This window comes from Typopeltis vanoorti, chromosome 7 (genome assembly GCF_054136105.1).
Source record: "Typopeltis vanoorti isolate ZY-2024b chromosome 7, IOZ_Tvanoo_1.0, whole genome shotgun sequence".
Classification (NCBI taxonomy): Eukaryota; Metazoa; Arthropoda; class Arachnida; order Uropygi; family Thelyphonidae; genus Typopeltis; species Typopeltis vanoorti.
The window spans coordinates 92,716,222-92,739,617 of NC_143555.1; the positions used below are offsets into that span (position 1 = coordinate 92,716,222).

The 23,396-nt window shown below is 35.5% G+C and overlaps 1 protein-coding gene across 5 annotated transcripts in view; it reads right to left on the reverse strand.

Moving 5' to 3' along the window:
- LOC150104866 (PGAP2-interacting protein-like) overlaps nucleotides 1-23,396 on the reverse strand; it is a 227,525-nt gene that overhangs the window by 109,245 nt on the left and 94,884 nt on the right. For all 5 annotated transcript variants that reach the window (XM_090395376.1, XM_090395379.1, XM_090395378.1 and 2 more), the window contains one exon: nucleotides 14,516-14,658. In XM_090395376.1, the coding sequence (XP_090251502.1) occupies nucleotides 14,516-14,658 (143 nt within the window). The remainder of the gene's footprint in view (nucleotides 1-14,515; nucleotides 14,659-23,396) is intronic.

The window sequence follows — 23,396 nt, forward strand, 5'->3', positions numbered from 1 at the left end:
ATCAGCTCTTTAAACAACCTGAAGATGTAAAATGGGCTCCACACTTTCATCCTTCGTTGCTAACTAAAACATTGAATCGTCTGAATATTTGGCACTTAATCTGTCCTTCTCCCTCAAACACAAAGTATGGTTGAAATACATAGACGGTGACTTTGCCACATGCTCCACAGGCTCTCTTACTTTTTTTTACGTTTCCACAACAATACCCATCCTTGAATTAACTTCACTGTCAAAGAAGAAAAAGAACAGGCTCTAGCCTTCTTGGATATTTTAGTTAGAAGGCAAGCAGATTGGTCTCTTGTGTTCAGCTTTTCATAAGCTGAACACACATACACACAGAGTCAAATATGTAAATGCCACTTCGCACCATCGTCCTGTCCTGGAACTTGAGATCTGCAAAACTTTAGCCTCGAAGGCAAGGCAAATTTTGTCTCTCAGGACCAGCACTGCGCTTGGAACAACAGGCCCTACTTGCATCATTCCAACAAAAAAAACCTTGCCACACTACTTAAAAAGAACAACAACTGCCCCCCCCCCCAAAAAAAGGATTATATATACACATCTTTACCCTACATCAAAAGTACAGCAAATAAATTGAGCTTCCTTCTGAAATAACAAAATTGAAACAGCACAGAAACCTCTAAACAAAATACCTTCCTATAAATGAAAGATACCAAGAAATTATATACACTAGGGGACTTTTTTTTATATGTATCTTTTTTATGTGGATTTGAAGTTATGCGGTGCATAACTTCAAAACTAATGTACCATTGTACATAATGAACAGCGTGTTGCAGCACATTCTGGTGTAATGTGAAAGCAGTGAGTGTCCGTGAAGTTTAATTTTGCATGTGAGTAAGTGTTTGTCTTTTCATTATCAAAAGTCTAAATTTTGCTAATTTTTATTTTAAAGATTTAATTTGGCCCAATGGAGGAAAAAAAGCACCAAAGAAAAGCAATTTTTTTGGAAATGAAAATTGCAATTTTAGATCGCTTAGCAAAAGGAGAGGGATCTCTGGTGATTGGTAAACATTTAATTTAGGCGAATCTATTATAAGAGCAATTAAAAAGAATGAAGTCCAATAAGAAAATCTGTCATTTCTGGCACAAAACTAAATGCCAAATTATCGTCGTACTCAAGATATGCTTTATTAGAAAAACCAGAACGATCACTCGTAATTTGAATTGAAGAATTAACTCAAAGAAGAATTCCTATAAGTGGTTATTTAATTAAATAAAAAGTTCTTGAGTTTTATGAACAGATGAAGCAATTGGAGCCATCTACTTCTGCTTCCCAGGCTGATAAAGAATTTTCGGTTAGCAAAGGATGGTTAACCAGGTTTTTAAAAAGGAATGCACTTCATAACGTGAAGATTACAGGCGTGGCTGCAGCAGAAGATGAAGCAGCTGCCAAAAATTTTCAAGAGAAATTAACCAAAATTATTGAAGATGGTGGATATTGTCCCAATCAAGTGTTTAACGCTGACGAAATAGGATTGTTTAGGAAGAAAATCCCTAGGTCAAACTTACATTGCAAAGTCTGAGAAAAAAGCAAGTTGGTTTAAAGCAAGTAAAGACAAGCAACGTTGTTACTTTGTAGCAATGCATCAGGAAATCGAATGTTGAAACCCCTCCTAGTAAATCGATCTCTAAGACCACGTGCTCTAAAAAGCAAAGATCTAAAACAGCTATCGGTACATTAGATGGCTAATACAAAAGCCTGGGTAACAACTGCTGTATTTGCTGAATGGTTCAATAATTTTTTTGTACCAGAAGTGGAAACATATATGAAGCAAAAAGCTCTCAATTTTAAAGTTTTATTAATTTTTGACAATGCACCAAGTCATACTTATTTAAAACATCCAAATGTGCAGGTAGTGTTTTTTTTTCCAACCAATACAACAAGCATTATTCAGCCATTAGATCAAAGCATAATTGCTACTTTTAAAAAGTATTACATTAAGCACACTTTTCAATTTATATTGGATAAACTAGAAAATGAATCATTAACAGTAACTGACGTTTGGAAATTTTTTTTTTATTTTGGACTGTTTAAATCATGTTGCATCTGCTATCACTGAAATAAGACCACAAACTTTAAATGACTGCTGGAAAGCAGCTTGACCTGGATGTGTTGCAAACATCTACATTATCAGCTGAAACAATTACTTTGGCACAGGAAATTGGTGGAGAAGGTTTTGATACATTTAGCCAGAATGATGTAGATGAATTGCTTGTGAATAATATCTTAAGTGATGATGATATTATTGGATATCGATTAACTTTAGATATCTTCGAAGATCCAGAAAATGATAGTGAAGGGGAAGAAAAACTTATCCTCCTCACTGCAAATATAATTCAAGGTCTTGAACTGTGCAATGAATTGGAAAATCATTTTCTTGTTAATGATACAAATTCTGAATGAGCCTTTAAATTCCAACATGAGCGGAAGAACTGTATGTCTAGATATCATGAGCTATATAAAAAATTGGTAAAATCATCATCACGAAGTTTAATCACTGATTACATTGTCAGAAGAAAAAAATCAGTACAGAATGAGGGTGAAGCTAATTCTGTTTGTGAAGAACCATTGCCTTTACCATACAGATCTGATGTGCTGACTATCTCTTCTGGTAATGAAAGTGATTTCGCACCAGTTCGCAAATGTTGAGGAATACTGTCTAATAGCAACGATAATTCTGATGACCAAATGCAAAAAAAAATTACTTTTCAATAAAATTAAATGAATAAAGCTTTAAAACAAACTTAGGCATTCTTATTTTCCTGAATTTTCATAAACGTTTTAATGTGATTTTAGGTTTATTTTAATTCACTGCTTCAGTTTTATGCGGTTTTAGAAAAGTATGGAACATATCCCTAATTTTTCAATGTTAGTTAGGTCTTTTTTGTGCTATTTTTTATATGTGGTTTTCTGTGGAACGTATCTAGCGCATAAAAAGAGACCCGACTGTAATTGGTTGGATCCTTTATCCAAGTGTAAACAAACGAAGGTTGGGCCTGAGGTATTTTCAGGACTGGGGCAATTCATATATAGAAGCTAATGACTACACATCACTTGCCTTAGTATCCCATAATGCAAAGCACATATCCTTAAGGACATGTGCTTCTTGGTTATAGTATAACCAAGTTTTTCCACTTAGTTATACTATAAATTAAAGATACCAAGCACTTATATACTTGATTTGATAGTATAACCAAGATATACAATCCACTTGGTTATAGTATAACCAAGTGGAAAAACTCTGGATTAAAAAATAAACTTTGTTTGTCTCAGTATAGTTTGTATCAGATGTTTTTGTTAACTCTTTTGAAGCTAACTGTACATACTGCTTTAATAAGAATATGTTAGAGTGTTAAAAACAAAGGCAATGTTTTTGTCGCCGAAGCTGTACATGGCAGCATTAGAAAGATTGTTATTGAAACTTGTATGTATGAGAAAGGCTTGCAGGCTCTAAGTGTAAACATCTCCGAAGTCAGTCAGAAAGAGTTCAAACAACTTTCCGATGGCCAGCAACTTACAATCAAAAGAAAGCGGAGGAGAACAAAAGGTGTGCCAAACTTGAAACTTAAGATGAAAGACTCATACTGATTCTTTGGGGATTGCCAAACTTCATGCAAGGTCTCAGAGGAGGCCTAATAAAAATGGACTGAAGCAAGCAGAAGGGGTCCTGGTTCCAGAATTGCTGTCAGAGAGGAGGCGACCCAGTCCAGAGTCACCGTCAGAGAGACTGCCTGGATCCACGTTGCTTGAGAGAGGAGTTTCCCGCTTCCAGAAAGGAGCTTCTCGGTTTGAGACGTCGCTAGAGAGAGACTACTTCTAGGCTGCAGACAAGGTTTCAAATTGCCGAAAGGAAGAATTCCAATTGCTGGAGAAAAGCTTTCAGGCCAGGTTAATGTCAGACATTCACCAGTGTGTTGCATTTTCATTACAATTTGATGAATCAAACAACTTCACTGATATTGCTCAGTTAATGATATTTATTCGCATGGTATTTCAAAATTATTCAAATAAAGAAGAACTTTTGAAAATTATACCATTATTGGGAAGGACTAGGGGAAGAAGACATTTTTTCGGCATTTGATGAATTTGTGAAACAACACAAACATCCACTTTTTAAACTTGTGTCTATTACTACTGATGGTGCTCCTGCAATAATAGGTAATAAATCAGGCTTCATTTCATTATGTAAAAACAATGACAAATATCCAGATTTTTTAACGTACTACTGTATTATTCACCAACAAGTACTGTGTAGTAAAAGATTAAACACAAAATATGTTTCGGATATTACATTTAAAATTGTAAATTCTGTTCGAGGAAAAGCCCTGCAACAGCAGTTATTTAAATTATAGGCAGTTGATGATAGGGAACTTCTGTTTTACAATAATGTTCGCTGGCTCAGCTGAAGTCAATTTTTAGAAAGATTTCTTGTATTAATTAACAATATAAAAAATTTTCTTGATGAAAAAGGAGATATTTATCCACAAATGAGTGATAAAAGATGGCTGTTACACTTATCATTTTTAGTCGATTTCTATATGAAATTAAGCAATTTAAATTTAGAGTTACAAGGTAGAGATAAAAATTTAATTGACATGTTAAGTTCAATAAAAACTTTCCAACAATACTTATTTTTATTAAAGAAAAATATAAATGTCCCCAAATTTAGACATCTCCCATATTTATTAACATTTTTTGAACAAAATCAAGAAATGCTTCACAATGATTTAAAAGAATTTATTCATGAAATAGAATTAGTTGAGGAAGAAATAAATTCAAGATTTAAAGATTTTAATAAAACTGAAATGATTGTATCTTTTATCAATAATCCATTTCAAGAAAACGTGAACATCACAGAAATTTCAAATAAAATTAGTGGGCTGTTTGATATAAACCAAGCTGAAGTAGACTTGATATAATAAACATTCAGAATAGTTTACATTTAAAATCAATAAACAATGAAGTCATTTGGAAGTATGCACAAGAAAAATTCTCAACATTAACTGATATTGCGCAAAAAATTCTGTCGTGTTTCAGATCGACATACTTGTCAGAATCTGCTTTTTCAAATATACCATCATAAAAAATCAATTAAGAAACCAAATTACAAATGATCATTTGGATGATTGTCTGTGAATGGCCACTTCTTCGTATCAACTTGACTATGAAAATATTGCGAGGTCCAAACAATGCCAAATTTCACATTAACTTTTTCTTTTAATCAACCAGCATTTCCTGTAACTTGTGAGTTTGTAATCAATCTGTTGTTTTTTCTAACTTTGGTTTTCCAAAATAGAAAAATTAATATTTTATTCCAATATATACAGGGTGTTCGGGATAAATTTGACATATTTATAATTAATTATATTTTTCCGTAAGTTACGTGTATTAACACACACTTCTCTTCATTTAAAAGTTTGGACCCTTCTTCATTCATATACAAGATGTCAGAAAGGATGGATAGCTGGAACCCACCTGAATCATGGAAGAGAATAACTTGTATCATGATGATTCGTGCCCGCCATCAAAATAAGGATATTACGACTGCTGCCCAATGCTCCCTGAATACAGTAAAAACAATCAGGCATGAACTAGAGACTTGCAATGGTGACTACGAGGATGTAGCAAGAAGAAAGATCCCTAGCAGACGATCTGATTGCGTTCGTACAGCAGAATTCCTCGCAAATCTGCAGGAACAGGTGTTGAAGAACCCTGGCATTGGAATTCGGGCTTTGTTCGTGGAGTTGCTAACTGTAGTCAAGCCCTGGATAACAAGGGTAGCCAATGGTAGGCCGTATGTATGGCAGCAGGATTCGGCCCCTTGCCACACCTCTGGGAAAAGTCAAAAATGGTTGTCTGAAAATTTCTACGACTTCACCAGTCCAAATGTTTGGCCTCCAAACTCCCCAGACCTTAACCCCATGGATTATTTTGTATGGGGCGCAGTTGAAAAAGACACCAATCGCACTTCCAGTAATACAAAAGCCCAGTTAATGGATAAAATTAAAACAGTTTTTGCGGCCCTTCCCAGGGAGACTGTAGCATCAGCTTGTTCGAGGTTCCGAAGCAGAATTGAAGCTGTGATCGATGCTAATGGTGGTTATTTTGAGTAAATCTTGTTGATAGTATTGTAATTAACTCTGCCTGTAATGTTTTTTTGTCAATTCATTAAATTTAATAGATACAAAGAAGATTTTCTTTTTCCTTACGAAACTGTCAAATTTATCCCGAACACCCTGTATATATATATATAATTTTTTTTTTGTTGTATTAAAATAATTAAAAGTGATAAATAAATGTTTAAATACACAAATAAAGTTTTTAGTTGATGCAGATTTTAGGGCAATGATGCAGCCAATTTGTCAGTTTATTTAGCCTGCTCTATGTAAAAAGCTGCTTCTAACTTTGAAGTAGTTCATAACATATGCAAGGTGCATCTTCCAAACTCTTTTTTTCCTCTTCAATATCAGTTTTATGACTCCCACTCATGAAAGGTTGTAAGCCTATAGTTCATTAGTACTTTGAATGGACTAATGATTTTATTTTGTCAATTTTTAATAAGTTTATATTTTTTTATTTATTTTTGATATAGTCCAGAAACCCTGCTCTAAAGATCAAATATGGAACTCGTTCAAACCACTAAGCTTTTGACTCTTGGGCTGATTTTAAGGTACTCTTTTTGTGTGCCTTGCAGGGCACATTGGCAGCATGAAGGACTTTCGAGAGAATGACTTCTCAAATCCCAGGTCTGGGGCTGGATAGCATAGGATATTGTTGGGACCATAGTATGTAGCACTGCTTCCGTTCAAAGACAGAAAATATATAAATCTCCAGTAAGTGAATGGTGGTCATACAGCGGACAATAAAATTCATCTAGCACCTAAAGATAATTACAAACATCCATGCCCACAGCAGAATTTGAACCCACAGCCTCTTGGATGGAAATATGCAAACCACTCGACAGACTAGGCCAGAATGTCAATATATTCTGGATGGGGAGGAAAGAAGAGGAACTTTATTTGTGTAGTACTAATCTTGCTGGAAATGCAATATATTAAGAAATCTCATCTGTTTTGGTTAATATATACTTTTATAGTGCTAGAAAAAAATGATTTTGTGTTCTGGTTTGCACAATATATCACAGGCATTCATAATCTTAATGCTTCAATGTAAGTCTGACAAATAATTCTGAAATAAGCATGATACTTTTATTTTTAATACAGCCTGCTTGTTTCCAAACATTTTTCTCACTGGATCATTTTGTGTGTTATGTAATTATTGAGAGTGTAAAATATTTCTTCTTCAGTTGTTTGGGATGACAAAGTTCTACAAAACAGAATATCGTCATGAATGTTGTTATCATGCCCATAACTTTATTAACTGTGCTCATTTATAACATCAGTAGTCTCGTCTATTTGTAATGCATAATAAGGGCTCTTCTTAACTCTGACATAAGGATACAAAAGTCATTTTGTCTTGTTATAAGGCCTTGATACAACTGCACCAGAACTAAGCTGTGCTGATTTAGTCTTCTGAGTTTGGAGGAGATAAAAACACAATGGAAAGGATAAGTTACAAAATATTATAGTGGGATTATGGAATGTTATGGAATATTATTATGGAATGGGATTATGGAAGATTATATGTATGTGGATTGCAGACATAGGAATGGTAGAAGAGGATAGAATAGGAGCAGTAGAAGAGAAGGAATGAGAGAAGAGAGAACAGGAACAGTAGAAGAGAGGGAATGAGAGAGAGTTGTGTGAATGATAGAAGAGGAGAGAATAGGAACAGTGGAAGAGAGGGAATGAGAGACAGAGTTATGAGAATGAGAGAAGAGAATGGAAATAGTAGGAGAGAGGGAATGGGAGGAATGCAAGAGAGCACTGGAACCAGGGATAGAGTGATGTCAGGAAGGCAGATAAGTAGAGGAACACAGAGAGAAAGTATCAGAGGAGAGAGAGAACGAGAGATGCATGTGAGCAATAGAGGAACAGGGTGGTGAGAGGTGTAATGTATGGGGGGACTCAATGATTGTGGTGCTCAAGATAGGATGTGTGAGGAGTGTTTGCCTGGAGGAACGATAGAAAGTGTGGCTATGGCAATTAAGAGGGGTGAAAGGGTGGATGAGATGATTGTGATGGTTTTAACAAATGACTTGACAGGTAATGTAAATTGGGCAGCAAGAGATATGAGATTCTTGCTTGAGGGTGTGCGAAAGAAGATACAGAGAGGAAAGATAGTGTGTTGCCTCGGTTTGATAGTGAAGAGCTGAGCAGAAGAGTAGTAATATTGAACAACATAATAGCTAGAATGTGTCAGAAGAGAGGATTGGAATATGTGGATGCTTAGAGAGTGTTTGAGGACAGAGAGGAATTGTATGTGGACCGCTTACATTTGAATGAGGATGGATATAGGCAACTGGAAAGATTGCTGTTCTGAATGAGTCGGTGCATCCCAGGGTGGATGGTAGCAAGGATGGCCTCTTGTGTGAATGGGTACTTGGGAGAAGTGTGACAACATCAGCTAACGCTGAGCCCAGTAGAGTCTAGAGGGGGATAATGTTGGGTAAAGAAACAATGGCATTTTTATGCTTTACACCAATGCCAGGAGTATCCGGAATAAAGGAGAGGAATTCATGGAGCTGATAGCATCAGCCTGGCCAAAGATTATTGGGATCACTGAGACGAGGTTGTCAGAAGAGGATATAACAACAGGAATAGAAGTAGCAGGGTACAGCATTTTTCAGGATAGGAAGGGAAAGCGTGGTGGTGGAGTACTGCTTATGATAAGTGACAACTTATGTCCTCTAAGAGTGGAGGCTTCGGAAGGCAGTGACACTAATGATTTTGAAAGCATATGGTATGAAGTAGAGGTGGACAAAACAGGATATTTAGTGGGGTGCTGCTACAGACCAAGGAGCACAGAAGGTGGGGACCAGGAGATGTTTAGACAACTGAGCTTGGCAAGTGCAAGAAGAATGATTGTTATAGGAGATTTTAACTACAGCAGTATAAATTGGAGAGAGGAAGATGCATGTAGCAATAAGGTAATGGAATTTCTAGAATTCTTGAGGGACAAATGTCTTAGGCAACATGTAATACAGGAAACAAGAGGTTTAAGAGTTTTGGATTTGGTCATAGCATCAGAAGAGTTGATAATAACTGAAATGACATCTCTCCTACCAGTTGGAGGGAGTGACCATGTGGTTTTGACTTGGAAGATGAATAGACATGCAGGAGCATCAAAGAGATGGGAATGTATGTGGAATTATAAGGCAGGTGATTACAATAGTCTTAGACATCAACTTGGGGAAGTTTCATGGAGGGAGGAATTGAAGGGACAGGATATCATTAGTGCTTGGGAAAATGTGAAGGAATATTTGTCAGCAACAATAGTAAGCTGTATTCCACGAGTGAAGAAGAGGACACAATTTGGTGTAAAGCGGATGACAAACAATATTAAACAGGAACTGCATGTGAAAAAGAGGCTATGGAAGAGAGATATAAGGAGACAGGTGAATAGAAGATGCATGAAGAATATAAGACACAGGCCAGGAGAGTGACTTGTATGGTAAGGAAGGTGAAACTGGAATATGAGAAGAGATTGGCCCTAAGATCGAAAGAAAATCCTAGGGAATTTTTTAGCTATGTGGCCAGTAGGAGGAGAAATGATTGTGAGTTAAAAACAGGAATAGAGTGACTGATGCAGAGGACATAGTGGAATTGTTCAATGAACATTTTATTGGAGTATTTCATCCTGGAGGAGTAAATTTTAATACTAGAAGGATAGGGCAGGTTCGAGGTTTAGAGGTGCAGGAGGAGAGTGTTCCAAATACTGAGTACTCTGGATTTCAGTAAAGCTGTGGAACTGGCAGCTCCTTTGACCTGGCTTTTCAATGAAAGTCTGGCTATGAGAAAGGTGCCCAGGGAATGGAAGGAAGTGCCATTGCATAAGGGTGGTAACAGACTGGAAGTGTCCAATTATAGGCCAGTGTGTGTCATCAGTAGTTGTTAAGATCTTGGACAAATTAGTGAGGGACCATATACAACATTGGGAATATGATGGTAATGTTATCTGTGAGAGTCAACATAGATTTGTTAAGAGACACTCTGGTTTTAGTAATATGTTAGCCTTTTATAATAAAGTTACAAGAGCAGTTGATGAGGGAAAGGCATATGCTGCCATTTTCTTGGATTTAGCAAAGGCATTTGACAGGGTGCCACACATGATAAGCTGATAAGTTGCAGCACATGGGTTTGGATGTCAGGTTGGTCAACTGGATTCAGGATTGGCTGTCCGATAGGTATGAGAGAGTTGTGTATGGTGGGGCAGTTTCAAAGAGGCAGAGGTTACAAGTGGGGTCCCACAGGGCTCAGTATTGGCATCTATATTGTTTAACCTTTATATCAATGACATTGTCAGTGGACTGCAAGGGGATATTCAGTTGTTTGCAGAAGATACGAAGCTGGGAAGGGTTATTAGTAATAGTGCAGATGTGGCCCTGCAAGAGGATTTGAATAAGCTAGACAGATGGGCAAATGAATGGGGGTTATAGATTAATGCAGCAAAATGTAAGGTCTTGAGGTTTGGAACACATCGATGGGATGCTGCATACTCTATTGGAGGAGCTATACTGGAGGAAGTAGGGGAGAGAAGAGATCTGGTGGTCGATGATTGATAGAAACCTGAAATTTAGAGGTCATATTGCAAAGGTGGTGAAGGTAACAAAGAGGATTGCTGCAATAATGAGAAGGACACTGACAGCAGAGATAAAAGAGTTATCATTACGTTGTTTAAGACTCTGATCAGATCACACTTAGACTATTGTTCACAGATTTGTTCCCCAGGATTTGAAGGGGATAAATTAACCATGGAATGAATACAAAGGCAGATAACAAAGATGGTTTCAGGACTGTATAATGTTAGTTATGATGATCAGCTGAGGGAATGTGGACTGCAGAGTTTGGTGGATAGAAGAAGGAGAGGTGATATGATTGAGACTTTTAAGCTGTTGAGAGGTGGTTAGAGGGTTGACACTGGGGAGATCTTTCGCTTGGTTGAACATCATGAAGGAGTGATGACAAGGGGCCATCCCTGGAAGTTACAAAAGGAAACTGTGAGCAAGAGGATGAGGAGTGGTTTCTTTGCATAGAGGGTGGTTGAACCATGGAATGCATTGCGTGATAGAGTGGTGAGAGCGAGAACAGCCAATGAGTTTAAGGAGTGGTATGATAGACTTTGTGTTTCCTAAGAGGAACCTGCCGTGATGAGTCTTTTGACTCCATGGAGGCCTGAATAATAATAATAATAATATATCTCGAATGGAATAACTGCCATATATATATATAAAACAAAATGATTTTTTCATACATGATGCCACAATAAATAAAAGCTACAAGTGGAAAGTACAAATGCACAGCAGTACAATTACAATGTTGTGGCTGGCCAAGACTTCTGTAAGGAAAGGCTGATTAAAAGACTGATTACCATGACAAGCATAAGGGACAGCTTGGAGCTATAGATGGGATGAGAAGTTGAGCAGAAAGGAAATACATGCTGCTTGGGAACTGACAAAGAAATACTTAACACTTATCAGCATGTGAATGTATTCCAAAGTCAAAAGGCTTTGGAATACCTAATTCCAAAGTTTAGCTTGAAATTAAGCTAAATTAAGCTTAATTTCTTGAATTAAGCTTGAAATCTTGAAGAAGATAGCACTTTGAAGGTAGCACAAGATAAATAATGGTAATAATCAGCTGCATGAAGAGTATAAAGAGCAGACCAGAAGAGTGACTCAGTTGGTAAGGACAGCAAAAGCATAGTATGAGCAGAAATAGCAAACCAAGCCAAGAAAAACTCTCAGGAGTTTTTTCGATATGTAGCAAGTAGAAAGAAGAATAATTATGGCAAGGTGATGTTAATGATCTATACGTATAAACTGAGGATTTGTGGATTGCAGAAGTTAGTTGATAGGCAAAAACAAAAAAAGGGATATGATAGAAACATTTAAGTTACTTAAAGGCTTTAATAGAACGGATGCATAGAAAATTCAGCACTTGGCTAGAAGAAGGGGGGGGGGAACAAGAAGTCATCCCTGAGTGGCAAATGAATGGAATCGGTTATCTGAGTCAGTCATGAGTACTAAGTCTTAATGGTTTTGAGGAAAGGTATGAAAGATATTGTATTGATAGTTTGGGTTTCCCACAATGAGTCTTGGAACTCCATGGAGGTGTCTGTGCAATAATAATAATGAATGAAAGTGAGATAGTAATTGCTGCAGGGGCTAGTCAAGATATTCAGTGAATAGTTCCATCAAGGTGTTTCATCCTCAGTGTGAAATCAGAAGCCAAAGTATAGAGAATGTAATAAAGAAGACTTACTGGTGCACAAGAAAGAATATGAAGAGTTAAGTAAACTAGATGTCAGTAAGGCAATAGGATTTGATGACATATCACCACATGTCTTAAAGGAATGTTCCAAGTAGTCAGCATAAGACTTGGCCTGCTTGTTTAACAAGTCTTGCAATAGCACAAGTCCCAAAGGAGTGAAAGGAGGGTAAAATTGTTCTGCTTCACAAACGTGGGTAGTGATAAAGGCTACAAATTATCGGTCGATCTGTATACTTGGAGTTAAGATAGTGGAGAGGCTGGTGAAACATAGGATACAAAAGGGTTGATAATAACAGTATTTTTTGTGCTTGTCAGCATGGGTTTATTAAAGGGAGGTCGTCTTTTACCAACTTGTATAATGCGAATGTATTGGACAAGGGACATGCATATACAGTGGTATACTTAGATTTTGCAAAGGCTTTTGATAGACTGTCACACACATGTTGGTAACTAAACTGAAACAGGTAGGATTGGACGATATATTAGTTAGCTTGGCAAATGGCTCTCAAATAGGTATCAGCAAGTTATGTATGGGATGCAGTATTCTGGAAGAGAAAAGTCACTAGTGATGTAATGGTCTCGAGACCATTGTTACTTAATTTGTATATTAATGATATTAAGATGAATTTAACTGGTGACATACTACTGTTTGCAGATGATGCAAAACTGGGGATAGTGATGAGGAATTAAGCAGATGTGGCCTTACAGGAGGACTTGAATAGATTGTATGAGTGGCAACAGCACGGAACTCTCAGTTCAATGTTACAAATTGTAAGGTTCTAAACTTTGGTAGGCAACAATGGGATGCAAAGAATACAATTGGTAGAGAAATTTTGGAGAAAGCTGAGGAGACAAAGACCTTGAAGTGGTGGGGTGGACAAGGACCTAAAGTTCAGAGGTCATATTGCATCAATCAGATTATGGCAATGATGAGGAAGACCTTAACATGCAGAAATAGGAAGGCTCTAGTTCCACTGTATATGGCCTTTATCAGGTCTCATATGAATTTTTGTGTGCAGATTTGGTCCTGCTTGGTAATAAGAATATATTGGAAAGGGGTCTAGAGAAGATTGACTAAGGTGGTAATTGGTCTTTGGGATGTGGGATATGAAGACAGATCGGGGGGGGGGGGGATGCAATTTGCAAAGCCTTGTGAATAGAAGGAAGGGGGATATGACTGAGACATTTAAGTTGGTAAAAGGTTGTTATCACGTTAATGTGGAAGAAATTTTTCATAGAATGAGAAGGGGGGAGGTAGAACAAAAGGACATCCCTAGAAGCTGTATAAGGATAGTGTGAGAAGGTGTATAAGCAGCAGGTTCATTGCACAGAGTGGTTTGTGAACAGAACATATTGCATGACATCATTGTAAATTAATGCAGATATATTGTATGAGTTTAAAGCTGTTTGATGGACTTTGCATGTAACCATGTGTACCTCCCACGATGAGTCTTTTGACTCAATGGAGATCTGGTGTTAATAAAAAAAATAATAATTAACTTTATTACAAATTTCATTTGTGACATCTTTGCAGTGTATTTTTGGTTCTGTCAGTGATAATTTTAGTATGTCACCAATAGCATCATGACACAATACATTTTAAGATAAGGAGCATTTTTAGTCATTTTCTTCAATAAAACATCCATTTCATTAAAGCTTAGACATGCTCTAGATGTGCAGGGACAAATAAACTGCAATGGAAGTCACTAATATTGCCTCCCATACACATGTCATAGTATACTGATGGGCTGCCATGCATTGGCTTTTATGATGTGCAATGATGATGAAGTGCTATTATTCAGTTGCAGAACATTAAACTGGTATGGAATGTTTTCTTTTGAAATCAACTCACCAATCTTTTTTTTTTTTTTTTATGTATGTGTGCTTGTGCTTTATTTGGGTACTATATTTGATTTTTTCATATATCTTTTAATCAAATAAACCATTCATGAAAAGCTGCTAGATTATTCAAAATAAAGTTGAAAGGAGAAATGGAGATTGTTTTTTTCATTCAATTATTTAAATCAATACTGATAGAAAATTTGAAAACATTATTTATTATACTATTACTCTGATAAATGCTATATCTATATCTTCTCACCTAAAAATCCCAAATATAAAGGAAACAAATATAAAGCAAATAAGCAGCAACTTCCAAGTAAAAACCACCACCATGAGGAAATAAAATTTGCTCTTGAAATAGATAAAAGCATTCCAATAATAATACTTGTTAGAACTGCAGCTCTAATAATAAAAAAAAAGAAGAAAAAAAACTACTTACAACTTCTGATAAATCATGAGATTTAGAAAATAAATTTTAACTAGCAATTACAATAAAATGCTCATTAGATATGAAAGACATTTTATAAACTAAACCCATAATGTAGGTTAAAAATATTGCACTATTTGCAACTTGTCTATAGATGAACAGTGTTCTATCAGGACAGAATGTGCTGCTGCATTCTGTTCTGTTATAAATTAATGATGTATAAAACTTAAGGATAAAAATGATATACAACTTAAATCACTATTTAATTATTTCTTACTCAATAACTCTAAATTTTACACAAGCTTTATTAGAGTAATAATCTAAAATATCTGACCACATACTTTTTCATATTACAAAAACATATCTGTCAACTGGTCAGTTGATGACAGACCAGCAGAGATATATCCTGTTTGAGTAAAAACTAGAAAACGTTAGTCAGTATGTGATTTAGTGTGTAGTATATTGTGATTTTAAAAATGTTCCAGTAAGGTAATATCATCGATAATGCTGAAACAAGGATTAAAGTAGAAGTTTTAATAACTCATCCATATTATTTACTGATTTCATATGTCTTAATAATTTTTTTCTTTAATTATTAATAAGAATTCTTAATACAAGCTCTGTTGTATTTTTCTCTTTCAATGACTAAGCTGGAAGAAGAGACAAGTTGTTGCTAAGCTCCAAACATGGTCTTTGTAGATACAATGGCATTTAATTGTTAAAAATTTGGTGCTTAAGCATACTTGTGCTGCTGTTTTACACTCTCCTATTCTACTGGCATTTATTTTGTAGTCTGAAAATTAATGAGCAGCTGATTCTTAAAGAAGAAACAGACCAATTAATATCAGAGAAATCTATTAACTTCTAAAAAAATCCAGAAGCCTTGTGTAACAGCAGTAAATTCCCTTTCTTGTTAGTATTGCATCATATACTGCATACACTACGGAAAACTGTTTTCAATCTTCAAAAACTGTTTCTTCTACTATTTCTATTTTTTTCCCCTAATACATCAATAAATCTTATTTCTATGACTGTTCCTCTTCATAATTTTGCTGATGAAAACGCTTCATGATTATTTACCCATCATCATCAAATTCCTGCCATGTACCGTCAAGGGGTGTACAGGATATGATAGTACTACATGAAAAAAATTACATCATTACTAACTTCCTATCTACAATTTTCCTCCAAATCAGTCTCTTACTTGTCAAGACTCCAACATTATCAGATCTTATATTTCTATCATCTAAGGCACTTTGTACCGTATCAATTCACCTATATCTTGGTCTTCCTCTGGGTCGTTTTGCTGCCAACCTGGCAGAGAACACTTGTTTTGCTAATCTTTCTTCACCCATTCTGTTTAAATGATCATACCACCTGAGATTAGCTCTGCTAATGCATTCCTGGATGCTGACAATGTCAAGTTCTTTCCTAATATCCTCGTTTTTAATATGATATTGTCATCGATGCCATCATATCTGCGGTCTCTAGTCTTTGGTCAAGTGTTTTACTTCTGACCCAGCTCTCAGATCCATAAGTTAAAACTGGTTTGAATACTGTCTTGTATACAGCTAATTTAGTGTTCCAACTAATTTCTCTCTTATTCCATATGAATTTATTCAATTGACTTCCTACCATACCAGCTTTGCTGATTCTGTTGTCTATTTCTATTTTCAGTAAAAATCGTGCCTAAGTAGCGGAAATGTTTCACTTGTTCCAAAGGTTCTCCACTCACAACACAGTTGACATTTTCAATGATTCTGCCTATTTTTATTGTCTTTGTCTTTTTATTGCTGACCTTCATACCATATCTATTATACAGCTATTCAATTTAGTCAGAGAATCTTGCAGACTTGTAGCATATTTATTTAGAAGTATAACATCATCCGCATAAAGCAAAGAGCTGACATTAACATCTCCAATTTTGATATCATGTTTAATACCATTTTCCTTCATAATGTGATCCATATAGATAATGAATAACAGAGGGGATAATGTACATCCTTGACTCACACCAGATTTAACATTAAATCATCTTCCTGTACTTCCTTCAATTCTAACTGCTGACTTACAACTCAAATACAGACTAAGTATTGCTTGATATAATGCCTCATTGACACCATATAACTGTAGCGTATTGAATGGCTTCTCTCTTGGCACCTTGTCATATGCCTTTTCCAAATCGACAAAACTTAAATACAGATCTCTGTTATATTTCCATGCTTTCTTGACTATTTGTCGTAAAGTGAAGATCTGATCCTGAAAGCCTCTATTTGGCCTGAATCCAGCTTGTTCTTCACCAAGCTTTTCTTCCACAATTCTTCTTAACCGTTTCTCAAGTATACTTGCATAGATCTTTCCAGGAACACTCGGTAGGGAAATACCTCTAATTCTCACATTCAGTTTTATTTTCCTTTTTATATATGGGTACTATGAGAGCTCTACTCCAATCATCAGGAATTCATCCCTCTGTCCAGGCTTTCTGAACTATGCAGTGCAGCCACTGCATATCATCTAATCCTGTTGCCTTTCCACATTTCAAGCCTTTGATGGCTTTTTCTACTTCAAGTATGGATATGTATTCCTGACTGCATGCCTGGTCAGTGTTTTTTACCACTGTGCTGTCATCACTGCTTGTTTCATTTAGCAGTTTTTCAAAGTAATTACTCCATAATTCAAGGATATCTTTTTCTCCCGTTTTCATGTCACCTTTATCATCTCTAACTCCTTTTACAGCACTCTTTCCTCCATTCCTAAGCTTCTTCAACAACCTCCAGAATATTTTGCCACCTTCTTGATATTTATTTTCTATATTCTTGCCAAAGTCCTCTCATGACTTTTGTTTAGCTAGTTTTACACAGTGTTTAGCATTCTTGCATTTGTCTCTGTATTCTCTAAGAGCACAAGCTGACTTATTTGGCAGAAACTTTTGATATGCTTTCTTCTTTTCCTTCACTGCCTCTTTAACTTCCTGTGTCCACCAGGGAGTTCTGATTTTTTTATCCTTGCAGACAACCTCACCACATGCCTCTCTGGCAGAATCAATCAATGTTTTCTTCAGAGTTTGCCACTGAATCTCCAAGGTTTGATTGCTGTTCTCAAACTCTTTCATTTTTTCTTCAATAATCTTTGCGTATTTTAGTCTACAGTTCACATCTGAGAGCTGCTCAACTTTTATTCGCTTTAAAACTTTCTTACATGTTATTCTTTTCAATATGAAATTCAATTTTATCCTGCTCAAGACTAAATAGTGATCACTTCCAATTTCAAATCCTCTGTACACTCTGGTGTCCTGCACCGGAGAGAAAACATCACTATCAACAATAACATAGTCAATGAGACTTTTCTTATTCCTTGCCTCTTCTCTCCGTGTGAATTTGTGCACATTTTTATGTTGGAACATGATGTTAGTAATAACCAGTCCATGTCCTGAGCAGAAATCCAACAGATATTTGCCATTATTATTAGCTTTGCTCTTTTCTCCAAATTTTCCCAAAATATTTTTGTATGTCTCATAATCATTTCCTACTCTGCTATTTAGATCCCCAACAAGGACCAACTTATCCTTTTTCATTGTGTCAGTTGCTTTTTCTAAAGCCTCAAAAAATTCCTCCACTTCTACCTTAGTACCTTCTGTAGGACCATAGGCACAAATAAGTCTCATTGTCCAGTTCCCCATTCTCATATTTGCCCACATTACTCTACTTGAGACTGACTGCCATTCAAGAAGATTAGCCTCATATTTTCTGTTGAATACTATGGCTACTCCTTCTTTTTCTTGATTGTCATTGCCTGAATATAACATTTTGTATTTATTGCTCAGAAAGATCTTACACAGTTCCTTAAACTGCAATCATGTCACAATGGGAGCAGACAATAAATCTAACTTCAATGCTACAAAAACTGAATGCCTTCTTATTGCTTGGAAGAAAGGTAATTCTTTTACTGATACAAATTTTTTTACTCATACAAATAAACAAAACTTTAAAATCTTTTCATGAAATGCTATCTTCCAAACTTCTTTTAGCATTGGTGTATTTAGGCTGAGGTGCTGGTTGAAGATATGGTTCAATGAAAACAGCACAGGGAATGAATTAGAATAGGTTTAATTCACAACTTGCAGTAGCACCCACCTCATCAAGTTTCAACATTAGACTTCATGTTGCATATAAAATGCAGAACCCACAATCTACCTCTGGATACTGCCAACAGTTCTTCCATGTGCAACGTGGCTAACATCCGTACATAAGTTTTGCCATGAAAAAATAATCTCTCTAACAACCAATTCTTCATGTTCTATAAATTACATAGAGACACAAATATACAGGGTGTTCGGGATAAATTTGACATATTTATAATTAATTATATTTTTCCGTAAGTTACGTGTATTAACACACACTTCTCTTCATTTAAAAGTTTGGACCCTTCTTCATTCATATACAAGATGTCAGAAAGGATGGATAGCTGGAACCCACCTGAATCATGGAAGAGAATAACTTGTATCATGATGATTCGTGCCCGCCATCAAAATAAGGATATTACGACTGCTGCCCAATGCTCCCTGAATACAGTAAAAACAATCAGGCATGAACTAGAGACTTGCAATGGTGACTACGAGGATGTAGCAAGAAGACAGATCCCTAGCAGACGATCTGATTGCGTTCGTACAGCAGAATTCCTCGCAAATCTGCAGGAACAGGTGTTGAAGAACCCTGGCATTGGAATTCGGGCTTTGTTCGTGGAGTTGCTAACTGTAGTCAAGCCCTGGATAACAAGGGTAGCCAATGGTAGGCCGTATGTATGGCAGCAGGATTCGGCCCCTTGCCACACCTCTGGGAAAAGTCAAAAATGGTTGTCTGAAAATTTCTACGACTTCACCAGTCCAAATGTTTGGCCTCCAAACTCCCCAGACCTTAACCCCATGGATTATTTTGTATGGGGCGCAGTTGAAAAAGACACCAATCGCACTTCCAGTAATACAAAAGCCCAGTTAATGGATAAAAATAAAACAGTTTTTGCAGTTCGAGGTTCCGAAGCAGAATTGAAGCTGTGATCGATGCTAATGGTGGTTATTTTGAGTAAATCTTGTTGATAGTATTGTAATTAACTCTGCCTGTAATGTTTTTTGTCAATTCATTAAATTTAATAGATACAAAGAAGATTTTCTTTTTCCTTACGAAACTGTCAAATTTATCCCGAACACCCTGTAGTGATGAATACAGCGAACACAACTGTAAAATGAATATTTTGTTCAGAGACTGCACTACTTACAAAGCTTTAGATTACACTAATTATTCCTAGAAGAAAATATTTAAAAACTATTTTAAAATGTTACTTCATGGATCTCCTGAATTAATAAACAACTCAATCCATAAATCCAGAATTCCCACTAACTCTGGATATATAAATTACCTAAAATGCATAAGCCCAATAACTCTCCGACTTATAGCAGATGCTGACACTCCCCTCCCCCTTTAAATTAGCAAACAATTAACTAAATCCTTATTACCCTCACCCCAAGTGCCATACTTCATTTTATTTACAAATTCTATCCACTCTTGAATCTAAAATTTATAATTAAACTGATATTACGGTTAGTTCTGACTGCACTTCTGCAACGCATTTGCCAATATCATACCCCCCCCCCCCCAATTTCTGACAGCTTAGCATTACCTAAAAATGTTTTTCTTCTGATATTACTGATCCCTTCAATTTTACCATCTATACCAGTTACTTCACTTGAAAGAAACCACATAAGCAAATAAAAGGGTACAGTAATGGATTTTCTCCTTTAGCCAATTTTTATATGAAGCATTTCAAAAAAACATGCTCTTGATACTACCATTCTCAAACTTTCTATTTGGGTAAGATACACTAACGTGTTCTCCATTTGGTCACACAGCTCACACACATTGCTTATTTCTCCTCCTCCAACAGTCAACACCCAAGAATCCAGTTCACTATAGAAAAAGAAAATAAGAATTGTGTGTCTTTTCTAGGCACTTTTAATCACGCATCTTCTTAATGATACTCTTTCTTTCTCAATTAACAGAAAAACCTAATTATATAGTACACACATTCACAAACATTTCTATAATCCCATCCAAACAATATGGTATTATAAAAAAAGAAAACCTCTTGCTAACAAAATCATCAGCCTCTGTTTCGACCAGGCTTCCCTCACAGCTGAGCTTACCTTTATTCGGTGCACCTTCCTTTCTAATAGATACAATATCAAAAGAATTCACCAAACACTTGTTCTTCCCTCCTTTTTGTGTCCCTCTCAACAAAATTTGCTCTTTCAAGTTTCCGCTAACAGTTTCATTCAATCCAAGATACTAAAAGATAAGAAGATAAAATATTTATTTACTTAATTGCTGGCATTTTGCTATTATATCTAGCATCTGCAGAGCACAACCAGTTTGTCACAGTATGCAAACAGCAACAACTGATTAACATTAGCCTCTTTCCACCACTGTCCAGATATAGGCCTCCCCTTTAAGTTTCCAGCTCATTCTGTCTTTAGCTAATGTCCACCATCTCATCAAATCTTCATAGATCAGTCTTAAATCTTGTCCTCTAGCAACCTTTTTTTCCCTTTCCTTCTCTCAGTATCCACTGTGTGCTTAATTCTACCTTTCATCTATGAATCTGCTAATATGATCATCCCATCTCCATGCTTCACAGTACTTCACAATGTCCTCTACTCCAGTCATCTTTTTAATTCTCTTATTTCTTATTCTATCCCTTTTAACTCTGATAAAATGCTATATCTATATCTTCTCACCTAAAAATCCCAAATATAAAGGAAACAAATATAAAGCAAATAAGCTGCAACTTCCAAGTAAAAACCACCACCATGAGGAAATAAAATTTGCTCTTGAAATAGATAAAAGCATATTATGTGGAGCATTCTTCTCTCCAAAACTCTTTGAGCAACAAGCAACCAGTCTTCGTGTTTTTTAGTTGTTGCCCATGTTTCGTTTCCATAGGTAAATACTGGAATAATGCATATAATAAATAGCCTTCTTTTTAAACATAGGTAAATCTCATAATGGATAATCTTTATACAGCCAACATGTTTGGTTTCCTTGAGTGATTCTTCTGTGTATTTTTTTATTTTAAAACTGACTTATTCCTTAAAATTGACTAATTGCCCAAAGTAAATATAGCCATCCACATTCATCTGCTAATTTCAGTTCAATTTGATTTGAATTTGCCATCAATTTTGTTTCAATTATGTTAGTATTTAAATCTTTTTTCCTACTTTCTCTGTGAAGATCATTTATGCATTTCCTGGTCTTTATTTTTTTCTAACAGAATGATGTCATCTGCAAAACATAAATGATTTCCATTGATGTTAATTCCATGGTTTGTCCATGAGACATTCCAAAGACTTCTAATATAGCAAAAAACAATTTAGGTGATATCAGATCTCCTTGCCTCACTTCTCTCTCAATGCCGAATTCCTTTCCCTGATGATCTAACTTTATACTGGCTGCTGAATTCTGATATGTGGTTTTTAATAATCCAACATACTTTGCTAGGATAACCTGTTGTTTTTAGCTGTTTATTATTTCTATTTCTAACTGATATAAAGATATGATCTATTGTAAAGAATCTTGCTCTGAAATCTGTTGTTCATATAACTGTGCATGATCCAAAAATCTTGTGATTCTATTTAATATAATCGATATAAAAATTCTGCACAACTGTAAGAACAAAGTGACTGATCTATAGTTACTGATATTATCTCTGCTGTCCTATATAATAAGATAATCATTGATTTATGCCATTGCAGCAGAATTTTTTCTGTAAACAAAATATCATCGAACACATTCAAGTATGACCATATGAAACTAAACCTCTTGATTGTGTTCTGGTATTATATCATTTTCTATAGGACTTATTATTCTTGGCAATCTTAAGGACTTTCCATAACTCTTCTATTATGATTGGTGGTTCTGTATCTACTTCATTTTAATTTAGTAGAGGATCTGTATTTGCTTTTGTATAGTTCCCTATAAAAATCATTGCATATTTTCATTATTTTTTCTCTGTTGTATTATACTATTCCTTGCTTATTTTTCAGTTCTGAAATCCATTTTTTCTTTCTCTTTGAGAGGAAGGAAAAACTTTGTTTTTTTTTGGTTTTGTTTTCTATTATGTTTTGAATTATTCTTATATTTTCTGAGGTCGTTTTTTATTTATTTTCTAACTTTCTTATTTCTATAAATTCTATATTGGCTGTGCTACTTCTGTCTCAATTTCTTTAATTCTTCCTCTTATTTCTTTAACCACAATTTACTAAATCTGAAAAAACAAATGGCAAGTAACTGTCAGTCTAGCTGCAATACTATTCGAGACTAACCAAATAAACCTTTCTTCCATTTTATGCATGTGCATATGAAAAAGCTCATCTTGGTTGATAATGATGTTGGATAATTCAAGAAGCTAAAGTAGTATTCTGAAATTATCATTCATACATACATAATTATGGAATAAATAGTAGGGGTTTCATAAAAGTTATAAATTAAATAAATGAGGAAGAATGGTAATGTTCTGATCAGTATTAGACCAGAACACTACTTTTCATAATACCTAGTTGCAACTAATTATTTAAACAAAGGCCTGAAAAATTGACATGAAATTTTCTAAAATTAGAGGAATGGTAAGAATTAAGAAAATGGCTGACTGCTGCACCCAAACATAA